Source organism: Aquarana catesbeiana, linkage group LG10 (assembly GCF_042186555.1).
Source record: "Aquarana catesbeiana isolate 2022-GZ linkage group LG10, ASM4218655v1, whole genome shotgun sequence".
In the NCBI taxonomy this organism is placed as follows: Eukaryota; Metazoa; Chordata; class Amphibia; order Anura; family Ranidae; genus Aquarana; species Aquarana catesbeiana.
In genome coordinates, this window is record NC_133333.1 from 89,421,920 (window position 1) to 89,437,593 (window position 15,674).

Sequence of the window (15,674 nt, forward strand, 5' to 3'; positions counted from 1 at the left end):
CAGGCGAGGATGGCTATGTTCCTAAATACAATGGGACCATGGAGAACCAACGTAGCCACTATCGAACAAAAAAATATATCTCAAGGAGCCTGAGGGCAATAAAGATACTTATTTTAGGTTAAGGCAGCATACTTAAATTGAATACATTTTTTTAAACCAGTGTTTAGCGTCACTAAGGATATTCCATGTCAAGTGCACTGCACTAGATAAGTTAGTGCTTCATGAGCCATTCAACATTCAGAGAAGGGACTTTTAATCAGATGCTATCACTTTGCTCTGAATGAACAAAGCGACAGTGTCTCTTCATAATGGGAATATTTAGAATATTGAAATTGCTCTGTCATGGTTCTTATTTAACGACTGAATTTAAACATTGTATATGAGAGCAGCACTTAATATTGTCTGTCCAAAATACTGAATGTGAATAAAGTCATTTTATAAACAATAAGGGGTTGATTTACTAAAGGCAAATAGGCTATGCACTTTACAAAGTGCAGTTGTACTCTGCAAGTGCAATTGCTCCAGAGCTTAATAAATTAGGTAAAGCTTCATTTGGCAAAGAATACCCAATCGCGTGCAATGAAAAGAAAAAAAAAAAAACTGCATGCAAGCAAAAATGTAAATACTAAGTGTTGGAGCAACTGCTCTTGCAGTGTGCAACTGTACTTTGCAAAGTGCACACACAATCTATCTGCCTTTAGTGAATCAACCCCTAAACGTCTAAATGTGATGAAATGTAGAGATTTGCTTCTTGAAATTACAATCACCACTGTGTCATCACCTCTGGCAAAGCATTCACTACATATGACCTTCCAGATCATAGGACGGTCAAAAACTCATGAAGACTCCCATACATCATCTAATGAAGCCGATCATATACTTTGCAGGTGATGTCTCTTTAAGGGCCCGTTCACACCATAGAAACACAGTCCGGGTGCGTTCCAGATGCTTTTCTGCATTTTTGATGTGTTCCAGTGTGTTTTTGATGCAGTCCAGTGCATTTTCCCCCTCTTTTTTCTTAACCTTAAATAAGGACATGTGTTCCATTGTGTTTTTGGTGCATTTAAATGCGTTCTGTACAGTATAGTGCAACAAAAAATGCAGCATGTTCTACTTTCTTTTTACTGGAACTGCAAGCAATTGGTGTTAACTATGCCATTGAAAACCATATAACCTACTGTACATGCCTTTTTGATGCAGAAAAAACACACTGGACTGTGTGTGGTGTGAGTTGTCCCTTATTGTTGCAACTAGTAGATCACCTCTTCCTTAATACTTGGAATTGTGCACTGAGGGTCAGTTTACACCACATGCAGTCCAGTGCATTTTTTTTTCTGTATCAAATAGTCATGGAAAGTAGGTTACATGGTTTCCAATGGGATAGTTCATACCAGTGCAGTCAGTTCCACGGCATTCCAGTTCCAGAAAAAAATAGTAGAACATGCTGCATTTTTTCTGCACTGGACTGTACTGAAACGCAGTAAAACACATCAAAAACGCACCAGAATGCACTGAAACGCATCAAAGATGCACTGGGCCCCAGTACAGTGAAAGACCAGGAAAAAGAAAAAAGCACCTGGAATGCATCTGGAAAAGCATTAAAAAAGGCAGCAAAAACGTGCATGCAGAAACACATCTGGAATGTGTTTTTGTGGTGTGAACCAGCCCTGAGAACAGAAAAGAAAATCCTCCCAAAGAGTAATATTGCTATTAGGGCAAAACATTAGAAAGTGCAGACCTCCACACACCATCCAATTTGGTCAGACTGATCTTATGCATTGCTCCTTGGATGTCCCGACCAATAATAATGGCTTATAATAACAAATGAATACCCCAAAAAAGTAAATTTTCATAGAGTAGTAATGTTACTATTAAAAAGGGTGGAAACCCTGAAAAAAAAAAAAACTTGTAAGACAAAGGCATAATGAGCTAGTATGCATCACATACTAACTCATTGTGAAATACTCACATTAGATCGAACCCCTCCAGCAGCGCCCAAACACCGCTGAGACAACTGACATCTTCCCCGGAGTTTCTTCCGTGTTCGTGGGCTTTGCTTGAGAGGGGATATGATTTAAATTTACAAATACCGTACTGGTGACCCCACAATAGGGATAAAACTTTTTTGCAGAAGGGAGTTTTTGAGAGAAGCTTTTGGGCAAAAAAATAGCTTGATTAAGCATTTTTCTAGTGGTTTGGGGAAAACCCTTATAAATGCATGTAAACTTGCCTATCTACAATACGCTCCATTTGAGTTTTTTTATGATGCTTTTTTTCTGCCAGCAGTTCTGGATTTTTTTTTTTGCTGCCCAGTGTGCATGGACTCTTGGACCTTAATGTTTATTTAAGGACTTGTTTTGTTCACATTCCACATTTTGGAAGTTAGAAGCACTGCTCTTAATGTTTTGATTTATATCAATTGGAGTTTTGAGTGACTGCTTTTCATTTACTTTTATTTTAATCTTTATTGGGTTTTACAATAATACAAAATAATAAATAAATGCCACATAAGTATGACAAAAGGGATTGTTATACAAAAAGAGAATGCCCCAAAACAAGTCGATACTAGTTTATATCACCATAGAGTAGGTAACATTTTAAGTCTGTGTGTATCCGAACAAAAGTCATCTGTTGACAACGAGGAGGCATCAACTAAGAGCGTAACCAATCGTAATACTGTATATACCTGGACATGTATAATGGAGTATTGTTTGGACATTCTACCATTAACTAATGTCTGACCGCTGAACAAAAATTAAAAAAAGGAAAGAAGACGACAAAGTGGAAAATTTAAAGCGGACTCAGGCCTTTCCACTAGAAAGGTAAGAAGTTAGTAGGTCCGGGTCTCTTCGTACCTGAAAATTTTCAAGAGATTCGCATACATTTCCTGTATACCCTCCAGATTGCCCTGTGTTTCACATTTACTTTTATTAGGGTGCAGTGTTATCACAATTTAATTATAAAGACTGAATTTGCCTGCTTTCAGTTCCATGTATAAAGACTCGAACACACTTCACCTTCCTGCCGAACGATTCTCCCCAGTACGAAGGTTCTCTGATGGAGCCGCCACAATCCAGGCCTTTAAAGCTCACTTGGAAAAGACAGGACACCAGAACAGCAGCATCAAACAGCTGCAGCAGGTATCATTTGCCGTTTGTATATTGTCTAGTGTATACCTGTACATAGCTCAGTTGTTATTACCACACATCGGATACATTTATTAAAGCACTTACATATCAACGAATGTGCAGGTTGCATGTAAAAATGTTAGCAAGATCCTTTTGGGTCTGTTTTGTGATCAGTGTGACCAATTTTTTTTTTTTTTAGTTACATGATAGAGTGGAGAAATAGCATCTATCTCTTCTCTCAGTTGTAACGTGACAGTGAGCAATGAAAGTGCTCAGGGGCACTTTTAAAATGGGCCGTTGTATTCATAACTTGCATTTTAAATAAGAGTAAAAACAAATTAGCAAACAATAAGACCATTTTGATACATGTCCCCCATTCCGTTTTAATATCCCACTAATATAGAGCAAGTGTGTGAAATGTATCCCTTTACTTTCTATGCTTTTCTGCCTCCAACACACAAGGTTCTAGTTGTGTTAGTACAATACTGATTTTGTCTCTGCGGAAATGTTTCCGGTTGGTTGTCCGTATGCTATACATTGTGTCTGTGGACATATTTACTTTTTATTGATCGTTTTTTTAAAACGTTGTTTGTTCTATATTTCTTTTCTTTATGATATTTATGTTGAACAATGCATATGCATTCTAAACTTTATAGTATAAGCTGCTGTCTTTTATTGATATTGAACAAATACATAGTACATCATAATAAAGCAAGCACCAAGTAAGCCCAATCATAAATGGTCCCACATAGGTATGTGGAAACTGACTGCTTAGAACAGTGGTTCTCAACCTGGGGTCGGTACCCCCTCGGGGGTCAAATGACGATTTGCCAGGGGTCACCAAATCCAGGGCTGTTCCTGAAGCCCGTACCACTCTCCCAGCCTTTTTGTGGCCGCCCAGCAGGGCTGTCCCTGGAGCCTGTGGAAGCCCAGCTGGGCATTTCCTGGAGCCTGCGGCCGCCCAGCCTCTTCCTAGCCACTTATTAAGTTCACGGCATGAGTGGGGGGCAGAGACTAGAGGTCAGCTGACTGGTGAAGAATGTGAAGTGGGAGGGGCTGGAGCAACATTGTATCCTGGCCTAGGCCGACAAGGCCCGAGCCTAGGGCAGCACTTTGCAGGGGGGCAGCACAGAAAGAGTCCCCGCCGGCTTGCGCTGTTAGTTTAGCACCAGTTTTATGGGGTGGACTGGGCTGAGAGGCAAATTAGGCACTGCTTCCGGTATGCGGACGGCTGTCCTATCATCCTGGACCACAAGCCTTCCTCACTGTGCTTTCCATAAAATTATCAGAAATTTGTGCTTAAAGTAGAACTATGGGCAACACTTTTTTTTCATTTTGGAAAGAGTAAGGGAGGGTTATAACCCCTGTCGGTTTATTTTTTACCATCCCTGTCCAATTGCAGAGATTTCCCTTCACTTCCTGCCCTATAGCCAAACAGGAAGTGAGAGGAAATCTATGCAAATTAAGGGAATCCATTGCCCCCTTCCCCAGGCCCTCAGAACTAGTGTCCCCACTCGAAAATTTCAGGGTGGGTCTTAAACAGCAAGGGATGTGGGCTTGACAGGAAGGGGTGGGTCATATTGAAATTAGGGGTGCACAAGTTTAGTCAGGCCTAGGGCAGCACAAAACCTAAATATACACTACTGGGCTGGAGGAGACCCTATCTCCTGATTTCGGCATAGGTGTCACTGCTGTGAGACGCCACAGAGCTGGAGACACAGTAACACTACCTGTGATTAGAGTTGCCATTAAAAGTCCCCACTACAGTTCTCAGATCAGCAGATGACCTTGATCAAGAGCACCTAAGTTGGCTGATCAGAACTCCCCACCAGCACTGCCATTCATCCCACCCCCCACCAAGGAGTAATAGAAGGAATAAAAATAGAGAATACATGGAAGAGAGAGGAAAAAAGGGGGAGGAACTAAGAAAAAGACGGCTAGAGAGAGGGATGGAAAAAAAACCCAAGAAATTAGGATAGAGAGGGATAAAAGGGGAGAACAAAGAGAGTGGTAAATCCTAAAATGTACCATAAGGGGTTTTAATACTGTACAAGTGGAAGGGACTCAGGGAGCGCTAAATGTGGGTTAGGGGTGCAAATTACTTGTCTTGCATTGGGTGCTGACAACCCACACTACGAAAATAATTTTACTGTTAGGGGTCCCCACAATTTGGGAAATTTTATCAAGGGGTCACGGCACTAGAGGGTTGAGAACCACTGGCTTAGAACATGTTACATAATCATATACAGACTGAACCTACCATATACTCGAGTATAAGCCGAGTTTTTAAGCCCATTTTTTTGACTAAACCCCCCCCCGGCTTATACTCGAGTGAGCCGTACCTTTCATTACTAAAACAGCGTGTGTCTCCCACTGTGTTATGCAGTCTTTTTGGCCGTCTATTGTAACAAGGCCCCCCCTCATCCTCATCCATGCTAGAGGATTACTGATACAATGCTGGGAAACTGTGTCAGCGTTCCGTCTATCAGAGACTAGGAGGAGGCGGGACTTTGTTACAATGGAGGGCCGAACAGACTGCATAACACAGCGGGAGACACACGTTGTTTTAGTAATGAGAGGTACGGCTGCAGATGGGCACAGTGACACTACAGATGGGCACAATTAGACTGCAAATGGGCACAATTAGTCTGCAAATGGGCACAGTGAGGCTGCAGATGGGCATTGTTACCCAGTAGCTGCTGCATTTTCCCACCCTAGGCTTATACTCAAGTCAATATATTTTCCCAGTTTTTTGTGGTAAAACTAGGTGCCTTGGCTTATATTGGGGTCGGCCTATACTTGAGTATATATACGGTAAATACTTTCTCAGGTTTATCCCATGAGCAGGGCAGGGGATAATAATTGATAACAAACAGTCCTATCTTCTTTAATAAATGAGCATTCAGTATCTGTATAACTAATAGGTAGAATAGAGACTGAACTACATGCAGACACAGCTTTGTACTAGGCAATATATAATATGTGTCAATAACCTTTCTCCCCACACTCAGATAATACCACCCTGTCACCACCTAGCACCACATATGCTTGCTGTTTTATAGTTTTTACAATTGCATTTTATATAGATTTTGGCCAGTCGCAAAGTTATCTGGCATCCCTGTTGAGATAAGCCCAGTAAACCACACACAGGATACACAGATTTCATTCATTGCTGCCAGACTGCAACTGTGACGATTGAGTTGCCCATCAGAGAAGTCTTTTATCCAGTTAGTTACAAATCCCTCTGCCCCTCTAACAAGAACCATCATTGCTAGAGTACTTGCAGATAACCATGATGAAGCTATAGCAGGTGTCAACCTAGGAAAACACTGTTGATGGGTGAAGCATGCTTCCGAAAAAACGGGGATGTGAATCCCTAATCACTAATAGAACACGTTCTTAAAGCATACTCTTAGAAAAACATTCACAGTAAGTGTTTGAGTGGTTTGTAATCCTAACGTATGTATCAAAAAGCATGTATGTGATGTGATGATTGAATGATTTTTTTTCCCCAATAATAGGAGTGTGAGCAACTTCAGAAGATGTATGGTATAACCATGGATGAGAGAACTCTAGAACACACTCAGCAACAGCATTTCATGTATCTGCAAGAGCATCAGCATCATTTCCTGCAGCAGCAAATCCAGGTGCTGACTATGCTAATGATTAGCAGCTACTTTGTACACTTCGAAATTAAAGGCTGGTTCACACCAGATTCAGGCCAGTGCATTTTTATCCTAGATCAAAAATGCATGCAGAGTGTTTAACATGGATTCCAATGGCCCGAGTTTACAGTAGTGCATTGCATTCCAGTGCAGCCAACAAAAGTAGAAGCTGACGCGTTTTTTCTGTATGGAATACGGCAAAATGCATAAAAAAAAAAACATACCTCAATACCATGTCGACAATTAAAATGAAGGAAAAAAAGGGGGAAAATGCGCAAAGGTACCAAAATAGAAGCAGCAAGAATCAAAAATGTGCATGCAGAAACACATCCAGAACATAAAAATTGTGTGAACCGGCCCCTAAAAGGGCAGCATTGTCCTGTATCACCTTCTGTTTGCTTCATATTTACACTTTTTAAACCCTGTGTGCCCCTTATATTTTTGACTTTCACTTTTGTTCACCTTGATTATATGGAAACAAAGGCTGCCCACTTATAGCATCGCATTTTGTATATTTTGTTTCTTATACATACAAAAGTGGATCATACACTTGGAGTTTACTACTCAATAACAGTGTTTTCTTTAATTATACATTATAGGGCACAGAGGAGTTCATATTCATGGCTAGTTGGGCTATGCTGCCACGTTCAGGTGGTTGGACACTTGACAAAAAAATAATTGGAAGCCCTCATAACCCCTCTTAGTTCAGCTAAGTCTCAATTTTTAGCTAGCACCCTTAGTTGTTAAATGTGTAGCCCTGTGTCTCACTGAAGATCTTCTTCATTGTCTTTGGTTCCCATAACTTCTGGCCTGCTCCTAACACCTCTGGAGGGACAGAAGGGGGCTTTATCAGAATCAGTCGTTATGCCCAGCAGGCCAAGGGGGGACTGTACCCGGACAGCCTATAATTGTGCAAGGCAGGGCTGAAACATGCAGGCAGTGATGTCCTGGATACAGCTTGCTCATTGGAAATGTGCTCTTCAAGTCAAGGCAGTGATCCCCTGGAGGGTGAATTGAGTCGCTGAGGACACTGTGGGACATGCATGTTATCTGTGAAAATTGGGCCCGTTAGCTTTGCTACATGAATTAGTGAGTGCTTCTGTTCTATGTGGAGCTGGCCATAGTGTTTCCATTTGTGCTCTGTACATTTTAATTTTTTTATCGCTGTGTGTTTGTTGGGGCTAGGCCAGCAGTGCATGTGTTTTGCATCATTGCACAGGTACACCATTTTCTTATTTCCTTGGGCAGACAGCGCATGATATCCAGAGGTTTCCAACTGGAGATTCACTGCTTTCCCTCTTCAAACTTTATGTGGTCAAGGCTATCTTTGGATTCCCTTAAAAAACAGCAGTTTTCTTTGTGGTCCTAGAAAGACTTCTGTCCCAAGGGGTCATCACACTTTGGCAGAGGAGAGATCTCACAGCTTCTCTTAAAACTGGTTCACTGTTGCCAAACCAAACAAGGACATCTCAGCTATTTTGGACCTCTAGGTTTTCAACAATTTCCTGACATAACAACCATTCAGGATGGAGTCCAACTGGTCGATGCTTTCATTGCTTCATCAAGGGGATTTCCTGGCATCAGTGGATTTTAAGGATGTGCCTACCTGCACATTCCGAACGTCTGGCCTCACCAACAGTTTCCATGATTTGCAGTGGAGGATTGCTACTTTCAGCTTTTTGGGTTTTGCTTTTCAGTCTATCCACATCTCTTAGTGTTTACCATCATGTTGGCTTCCGTTCTGGGGTTGTTGAGACTGTGGGGTACCTGGATTACCTGCTTTTCAGGGAGAAATTGGCTTAGAAATTGATGTCAAATGTTCACTAGACTGTTCAAGTTCTGGAGAGGTTTGTCTGAGTGCTGAATCTTTAGAAATCAGCCATGGTTCCAACACAGTTTCTGCTTACCAGGTAAGCATTTATACCTCTGCAGGACGTCAGTTTTTGGCAGGTCTTGCATGCACCTTAATTGTGGCTTTCACCTCTTCTGTATTTAAATGTTTTGGCCTTGTAATGTTGCCACCAAGGTCTCGTTTTCCATGCTTTGGAACATCCCAAATAGTCATGGATCTGAACTCTTCTGTATCCTGAAATGTACGATTTAAGAATTTAGAATCTGTAAACCCCCCCCCCCCCTTTTTTTTTTGTTTCTTTAAACTCAAGTTAGCATAAATATGAACCCCGCTGTGTCCTTTGATGCACCCCAAGGGAAAGGACACTGACATGAGAGGTTAATAAAGGCTGCCATTACTTAACTCTCCTTTGAGAATACGAACTGTCATTCTTATGCTCTGACTTCCAATGTATGAGTTACTACCCTAGGACAGCTCAGAGTGTAGCTCTGACACTTATTTAACTGTATGCTTGTTCCAGGACCGTGACTAAAACATACTGCAATCAGTTAGGCATCTAGCATTTTCAGAAAGAGCCTTGCAATGCCTTGCCCGACACTTCACTTATGACTGTCTCACTTTATAGCGGAGCTCCAGCCGTTTTTGTATTTATTAAAAGTCAGCAGCTACAAAAAGGGTAGCTGCTGAGTTTCAATAAACACACTGTCACCTGTTACACGGTCCAGTGATGCAGCCGCCCGACCCCTCTGCTCTCTTCCTGGCATCGGCATTGCAAGTGTGGTCACCCGGCTATGACAGTCGTGTCTCCTCAATGGCCGGGCAATTGTGTCCCAGAAGATTGCAGGGAGGGGGAGAGGAGAACTTCCGCTCGAGTCACCTAGGCAGCCCAAGTGTAAGTGGGAGCAGGTACCTGTCAAAACTAGGTACTTGCTCCCCCCCCCCCAAAAATGACATGCAAAATGTGGCATGTTTTTCTGGGGGTGAGGAGTGCTTAAAGAGGAACTTCCACTTTTGGGTGGAACTCTGCTTTAAGTTCTGGGCAGCTGAATCTGCCTGCGCATGGCAAGCTCTGCACTTTCATATGCACCTCAATAGCATCTCAATAGTACAATCCTGCGATAAGGTCAGAAATAATCAAATCTTTCTTGTATTTCAGGACTGTATTCGTTCTGCACAGCCATCACCACCTCTGCAGTCGGCAACCATAGTAACAGCTGGAGAGAATCAGCCAGCCCTGCTTACCCACCAGCTTCAGCGGTAATGTCTTTTTCCACCTAGGTGAACTGAGAACTAGAAGAGTTTGTGGTCACCTAACTGTATGATTTATTTTTATAAAGTATTATTTTTAATCACCAAATAAGTTTTAGCCTGCCATTAAAAAAAGCACTATAAAATGTGCACATTAAGGCTACCTTCACACAGGCGTTTTTCAGGCACTAAAGGGCTAAAAATGGCGCCTGAAAAATGCCTCCCCTGAAGCCCCAGTGTGAGAGCCTGAGTGCTTTCACACTGGAGCGGTGCGCTTGCAGGACGTTGGATAAAATCCTGCAAGCAGCATCTTTTGGATGGTGCGGGAGCGGTGAATACATCGTTCCTCCACTGCCCCTGCCATTGGAATCAATGGGCACCGCTACCAAAGCACTTCGGCAGTGGCGCTTTGCGGGCGCTATAAACCCTTTATTTGGCCGCTAGCGGGGGGTTAAAAGCGCCCCGCTAGCGACTGAAAAGCGCCTCTAGTACAGCGCCGCTAAAATTAGCGGTGCTTTACAGCTAATGCCTCAGGACTGTTGTAAGGTGGTATGGGCCTGCTGGAGGAGAAGTGCAGCTCAAATAACAGGGAAGGGAAAAGGGTCACATACACTGTGCATATTCCTTCTACCATGGTGGCAGATGAGACTTGTACTCAGTCTTGAGGGCAAGGGTAAATCTGACTGGTGGCCTATGGAAAGAATGTTAAGAACATATTCATACATCAATCCTCTTGTTTTGGCATCCTTCACTGACTTAAACTGGTCACACACCTCAGTTTTCTGTCTGACTTTTAAACAAATGCAAATATGATCAAACAGATCAAGGCAACCAACCACTAACCTATTAAATATTTATATCTCTATGGCAGGTATGGTGATAGTATGTGTTGATCACTTTTACAACTAAATGCTAATTGAAATTCCTTTTGAAATTTCTGTCTGTATTACATACATACAAATGTAGTAAATCCCCCTCGGACCTCCGAGTGCAGCTCACCTGGGCCAACTTACCTGGGCTGCACTTAGAGCGGTAAACGTATTTATGAATGTACAACTTCTTTAAGGACTCATGCACATGGTCTCATTGGGACATATAACCTAAGTTACGGCAGTATTTTGGCACCCAATTATGTAAAAATTGCCATTCCTGGAATTCGGTTTTAAAACCTGTAGGTTCTCTTTAATGTTATGAGAAAACACCCACCACTGGAAATGGGTGGAAAGTCTCAGAATCAGATGGCAATATTTTATTACTGCATCTTTTAATGACAGTATACATTGTTGGGTATATACCCAGTAGGGATTAAGTCCCGAGTTCTGCACAAGCTAAATTGATTGTACAGTACACATCTTACAATGAATGTCCAGATGGAATGTTCACTGGAATACTCACTGGAATACAGCTTTATATACAGCTTTTATCCTCAGTCTGTTTGTTCTGCTAATACTTTGGAGAGGCTTTTTGTGTTGTATTACTCATGTTACTCCCTTTTTCTTTCAGACTGCGAATTCAGCCTTCTAGTCCTCCTCCAAACCCAGCCAGCAACCACCTCTACAGACAGTCAGACAATAGTCCTCCGCCATCTTCCAGTGCCATGCTCCAGACACATGGTATCTTTTCCTATGTAATCAGCATGACATGATACTCATGATTACTCAATGGTTGGTTTTAAGTCATTAATGTTTTTTTTTCCATCTTCCCCTCCAGGAGCCCAACCTTCCACTCAGTATCAGGGGATGCCTTCTCACAGTGCTGTTTACCAGCCCTCTAGCAGTGGCTCCCCTCCACCTAGCATTACACTGCCTCGCATGAGCATTCAGCAGCAGCAGAACCAGCAGCAATCTGCACAACAAGTCACCATCCAGGTGCAAGAGCCATCAGACATGACTGGAGCTTCGCGGGCAATCCCAGTGAATCCTTGTGCCAACCACATACAGATGCAGCGAGCATCAATTATGGCTTCTTTGGGCAGCTACACCCACAGACCATTATCTAAACAGCTGAGTGCTGACAGTGCTGAGGTGCACAGGTAACAGTGGACAGAGGAGGGTGGATTTATGGTCTCAGAAAAAACTTGTGCCTGTAGTATTTGATTAAGCTGGAATGTTTGCAAAAAGAGAAAATATGGCCTTATTGTTTCCTATCTTTTAAAGTGGAAGTTTAGTTAAAACCTAACTTTTTTTTTTTTTTTTTATTAGACAAAAATTACAAACATTGTCAAAGAGCATTTCACATAAGGCATAACGGCAGTAAATATGCAGAAGGCCCGGCCGTAAGGCCAATATCATAATACAGGAGACAAACCTTACATGTAACTCTCCATCAACAGCACCATACTAGACACGTTAACTCTCAAGGTCTGATCTATACATTTTTTCCCCCCCTTTTTTTATTTTTATCCCAACCCCATGATATAACGATAAGGCAACAGGCCTCCTCATCAACATGTAAAAAGAAACCGAACACAATCTTTGGACAAACTTACATCGAGGCAATAAAACCCAAGCCCCCCAATCCTAGCAATGTGTTATACCATACCCCCAGGAAGAACCTATCCAAAAATATCAATAGGTTCCCCCCTTATGAATTTATTTTAATTATCTACCTCTCCCTCCAGATTATCATTAGAGTCCACCCAGTGAAACCACACCTTCCTAAACTTCTTGGGGGAACCACATGCCTCATATGTCATGCGATAGAGCGGAATGTCAGCATTAACTAATTTCTTCCATATCCCCAGCGTCAGGTTTTCAGTATGTATCCACCTCCTTGCTATGAGCTTATGGACACCAAAGAAAAGGAGTCTAAGGAACAGTTTTGTAGCACCTAACTAACTCTAAACCTACTCTCTGCCACATTCTAAGCCTAATCTATATAGCCCTGTAAAGACAAAACCGCTATACTTGCCTATTCTGCAGCCGCTCCAGTCCCAGGCTGAGCTGTCAGCGGCGAATTCAGTGTGTAGGGAAGGCAGTGACAATGGAAACGTCACCTTAAGTCTATGGGTAATGTCACTTTCCAGGCATTACAGGGCTAGATAGATTAGGCGTAGAATGTAGAAAAATATATGTTCTAAATGTAAACATTTGCGCTAATGGTGTGAAAACATAGAAAAGATAGAGAATGTAGCTGCTATACACAAAGTGCTAAACACTTGAAAAATGTAAATAGATAAATACAGCGCTCACAAACATCATATAAAACAAATATATATGGAAAAATAGAAAATGGCAAACAAAGTCCATAAAAAGTGACTGAAGTGCTCATATCTACTGTGAAGAAAGTGCAAAGTGCTTCACAGATTTTCAGGTGTACAGCGACACCCCCTCATGTATCCCCACTCACCGGATCAAGACGACCCCCAGCTTTTCAGTCTAGGGGTCACTTCAGACTTGGTAATGGTATCCAGAAATGGCGGATTCAGTGTCAGGTCATCAAATCAAAAAGCCTTCTTTGATATGGTCCTCAGCCGTAAAACTGATGGTGAAGTACAGCAAATAAGAAGTTTTATTGTGCATGGGAATGCATACTTACAAAAGGCAAGTTAAAAAAACAGGCATAAAAAGGAGCTGGAAGTACAACAAACACTGTCGTTTGTTCCACAACACCTGAAGTGACGTCAGTAGTGCCAGAAATTGTGTCAACGCGTTTCGCCCTCCCACAGGACTTCATCAAAGGACCCGATTTCCGGTTTGGACAAGAACGTCTTTAAATACTAGGGGGAGAGAGACCTCCCCTTGAAACGACTAATCAATTTTAGCCCAGCAGCCATCTTAATGGTTAGAAAAAAAACGTCGCTCCTGGGGATAGAGCACAATCCACAGGAGAGACAGAAATGCCATATAACTGGTTGGATACAACCCAATGGACTTCAATACAGAACTTGATGTCAATTCTGGTCAGTGGAACTAATAGTACAACCACATAAAAGTACACATAATAATCTTATAGGCTATAAACGCACATAAACGTGAAAATAAACAAAAAAATTAATATATAAAGGTTAAAAATAACAAATGAAAAAAATAATAAAAAATGAAAATGAAAAAAATATTAAATAAAAATAAAACTGACAAAATAATAAATAAAAATAATAAAATTAAAAAATAAATGGTAAACAAAACAAAAATGAAAGAAATGTTGCTTATAAAAAATATAAATCCTATCAGAACCTAATTAAAAAACTCAAATACTAAAAATTAGACAAGAAACCGTTTAGATCCAACTCGATGTTCATCCCAAGGGGACTCATCGTCCTAAGACGATGGATCCACTGAGTTTCATTGCGAGAGATGGCTTTCTTGAGGTTACCTCCTCTCCAATGTCCCTCAACTCTGTCTATACCACAGAAGGTGAGACCACTTGGGTCCCTTCCATGGAATAACCTAAAATGATTGGACAAACTATGATGTTTAAAACCCTTTTTAATCCGGTTAACATGTTCACGTAGTCTGACTCCCAATGCTCTGGTGGTCCTACCCTGTATCCCACATGAACATGACAAAAGGTACGTGACGTGGGTAGTGCCACACGTGATAAATTTGTTCATTTTGAAGGACTCACCAGAGGAATGGGCTGTGAACTCTAATGTTTTTCTCACCCTGTGTTTGGATGATCCAAAAAGGTACACTTCCTCTTAGAAGGATCCACAACATTATGTGCCAATTTTAGCCGTAGAGTGGGGGGCTTAGTGTAAATAAACAAGGGTCTGCTAGGTGAAGTTTTGGCAAGATCATTGTCCTTCAACAACAAATGCCAATGCTTGCGGATAATTTTCCACTTGTCTATGTTGCCGAGTAAATACTGTCGTAAAGGCAATTCCAGAATCTCTCTCACCTGCCTCCTTTTTTTTTTTTTTAACAAATCATCTCTATTCATGCTTCTTACTGTTGCCATAGTTTTGTTCAACTCTCCCGAGGGTGTAGCCTTTTTCTATGAATCTGTCAAACAGGATTTTCACCTGAAAGTCAAAGTCTTCAATTTTGGCACAGTTGCGCCTAACTTTCATGAATTGGCTTTTGGAAATTGAGCTAAGCCATCGGGGGTGGTGGCAGCTCCCCAAAGGAATATAACCATTGCGGTCCACTTCCTTGAAATAGGTTTTAGTGGACAGCTGATGATTATCTTCAAAGATAACTAGATCGAGGAAGTTGATGCTCTGATCATCAGAAACTGCTGAAAAGGAAATGCCAAAACTATTCTCACCAATTTTTGACAAAAAATGTGAAAAACACTCATTTGATCCTGCCCAAATAATGAAAATATCATCACTATAATGCTTATAAAACTTAAGCTGAGGTATGTTGGCACCAAAAATGGCATCTTTTTCCCAATGGCTCATGAATAGATTGGCCACTGAGGGGACATATTTAGCCCCCATAGCCACTCCTCTTTTTTGCCTAAAAAACAGTTTGCCATGCCAAAAGAAGTTATGACACATGGCCAAATCTAAGGCATGCACCAAAAAATCTTATTGTTTGTTTTTCATTTTAGTGCTGTTCAAGGCCCATACTACAGCTTCAATAGCATGTTTCTGTTGGATATTGGTGTACAGAGAGTTGACGTCGATGCTAGCCAAAATATGACCTTCATCAGCCTCAACCTCCTGTAATAACTTCATGAGATCCATGCTATGTTTAAGATAGGCTTAATTTAAGATAAGATACAAATTTTTAGTATTTGAGATTTTTAATTAGGTTCTGATAGGATTTATATTTTTTCTAAGTAACTTTTCTTTCATTTTTGTTTTGTTTACCATTTATTTTTTTATTATTTTTT

General features: G+C 41.3%; 1 protein-coding gene across 2 annotated transcripts in view; it reads left to right on the top strand.

Annotated features, from left to right (window-relative positions):
• The window catches only part of SIK3 (SIK family kinase 3), a 309,635-nt gene that overhangs the window by 267,797 nt on the left and 26,164 nt on the right, over positions 1–15,674 (top strand). For both annotated transcript variants that reach the window (XM_073602379.1, XM_073602380.1), the window contains exons 16-20: positions 2,987–3,140; positions 6,650–6,775; positions 9,802–9,902; positions 11,397–11,506; positions 11,604–11,925. In XM_073602379.1, the coding sequence (XP_073458480.1) occupies positions 2,987–3,140; positions 6,650–6,775; positions 9,802–9,902; positions 11,397–11,506; positions 11,604–11,925 (813 nt within the window). The remainder of the gene's footprint in view (positions 1–2,986; positions 3,141–6,649; positions 6,776–9,801; positions 9,903–11,396; positions 11,507–11,603; positions 11,926–15,674) is intronic.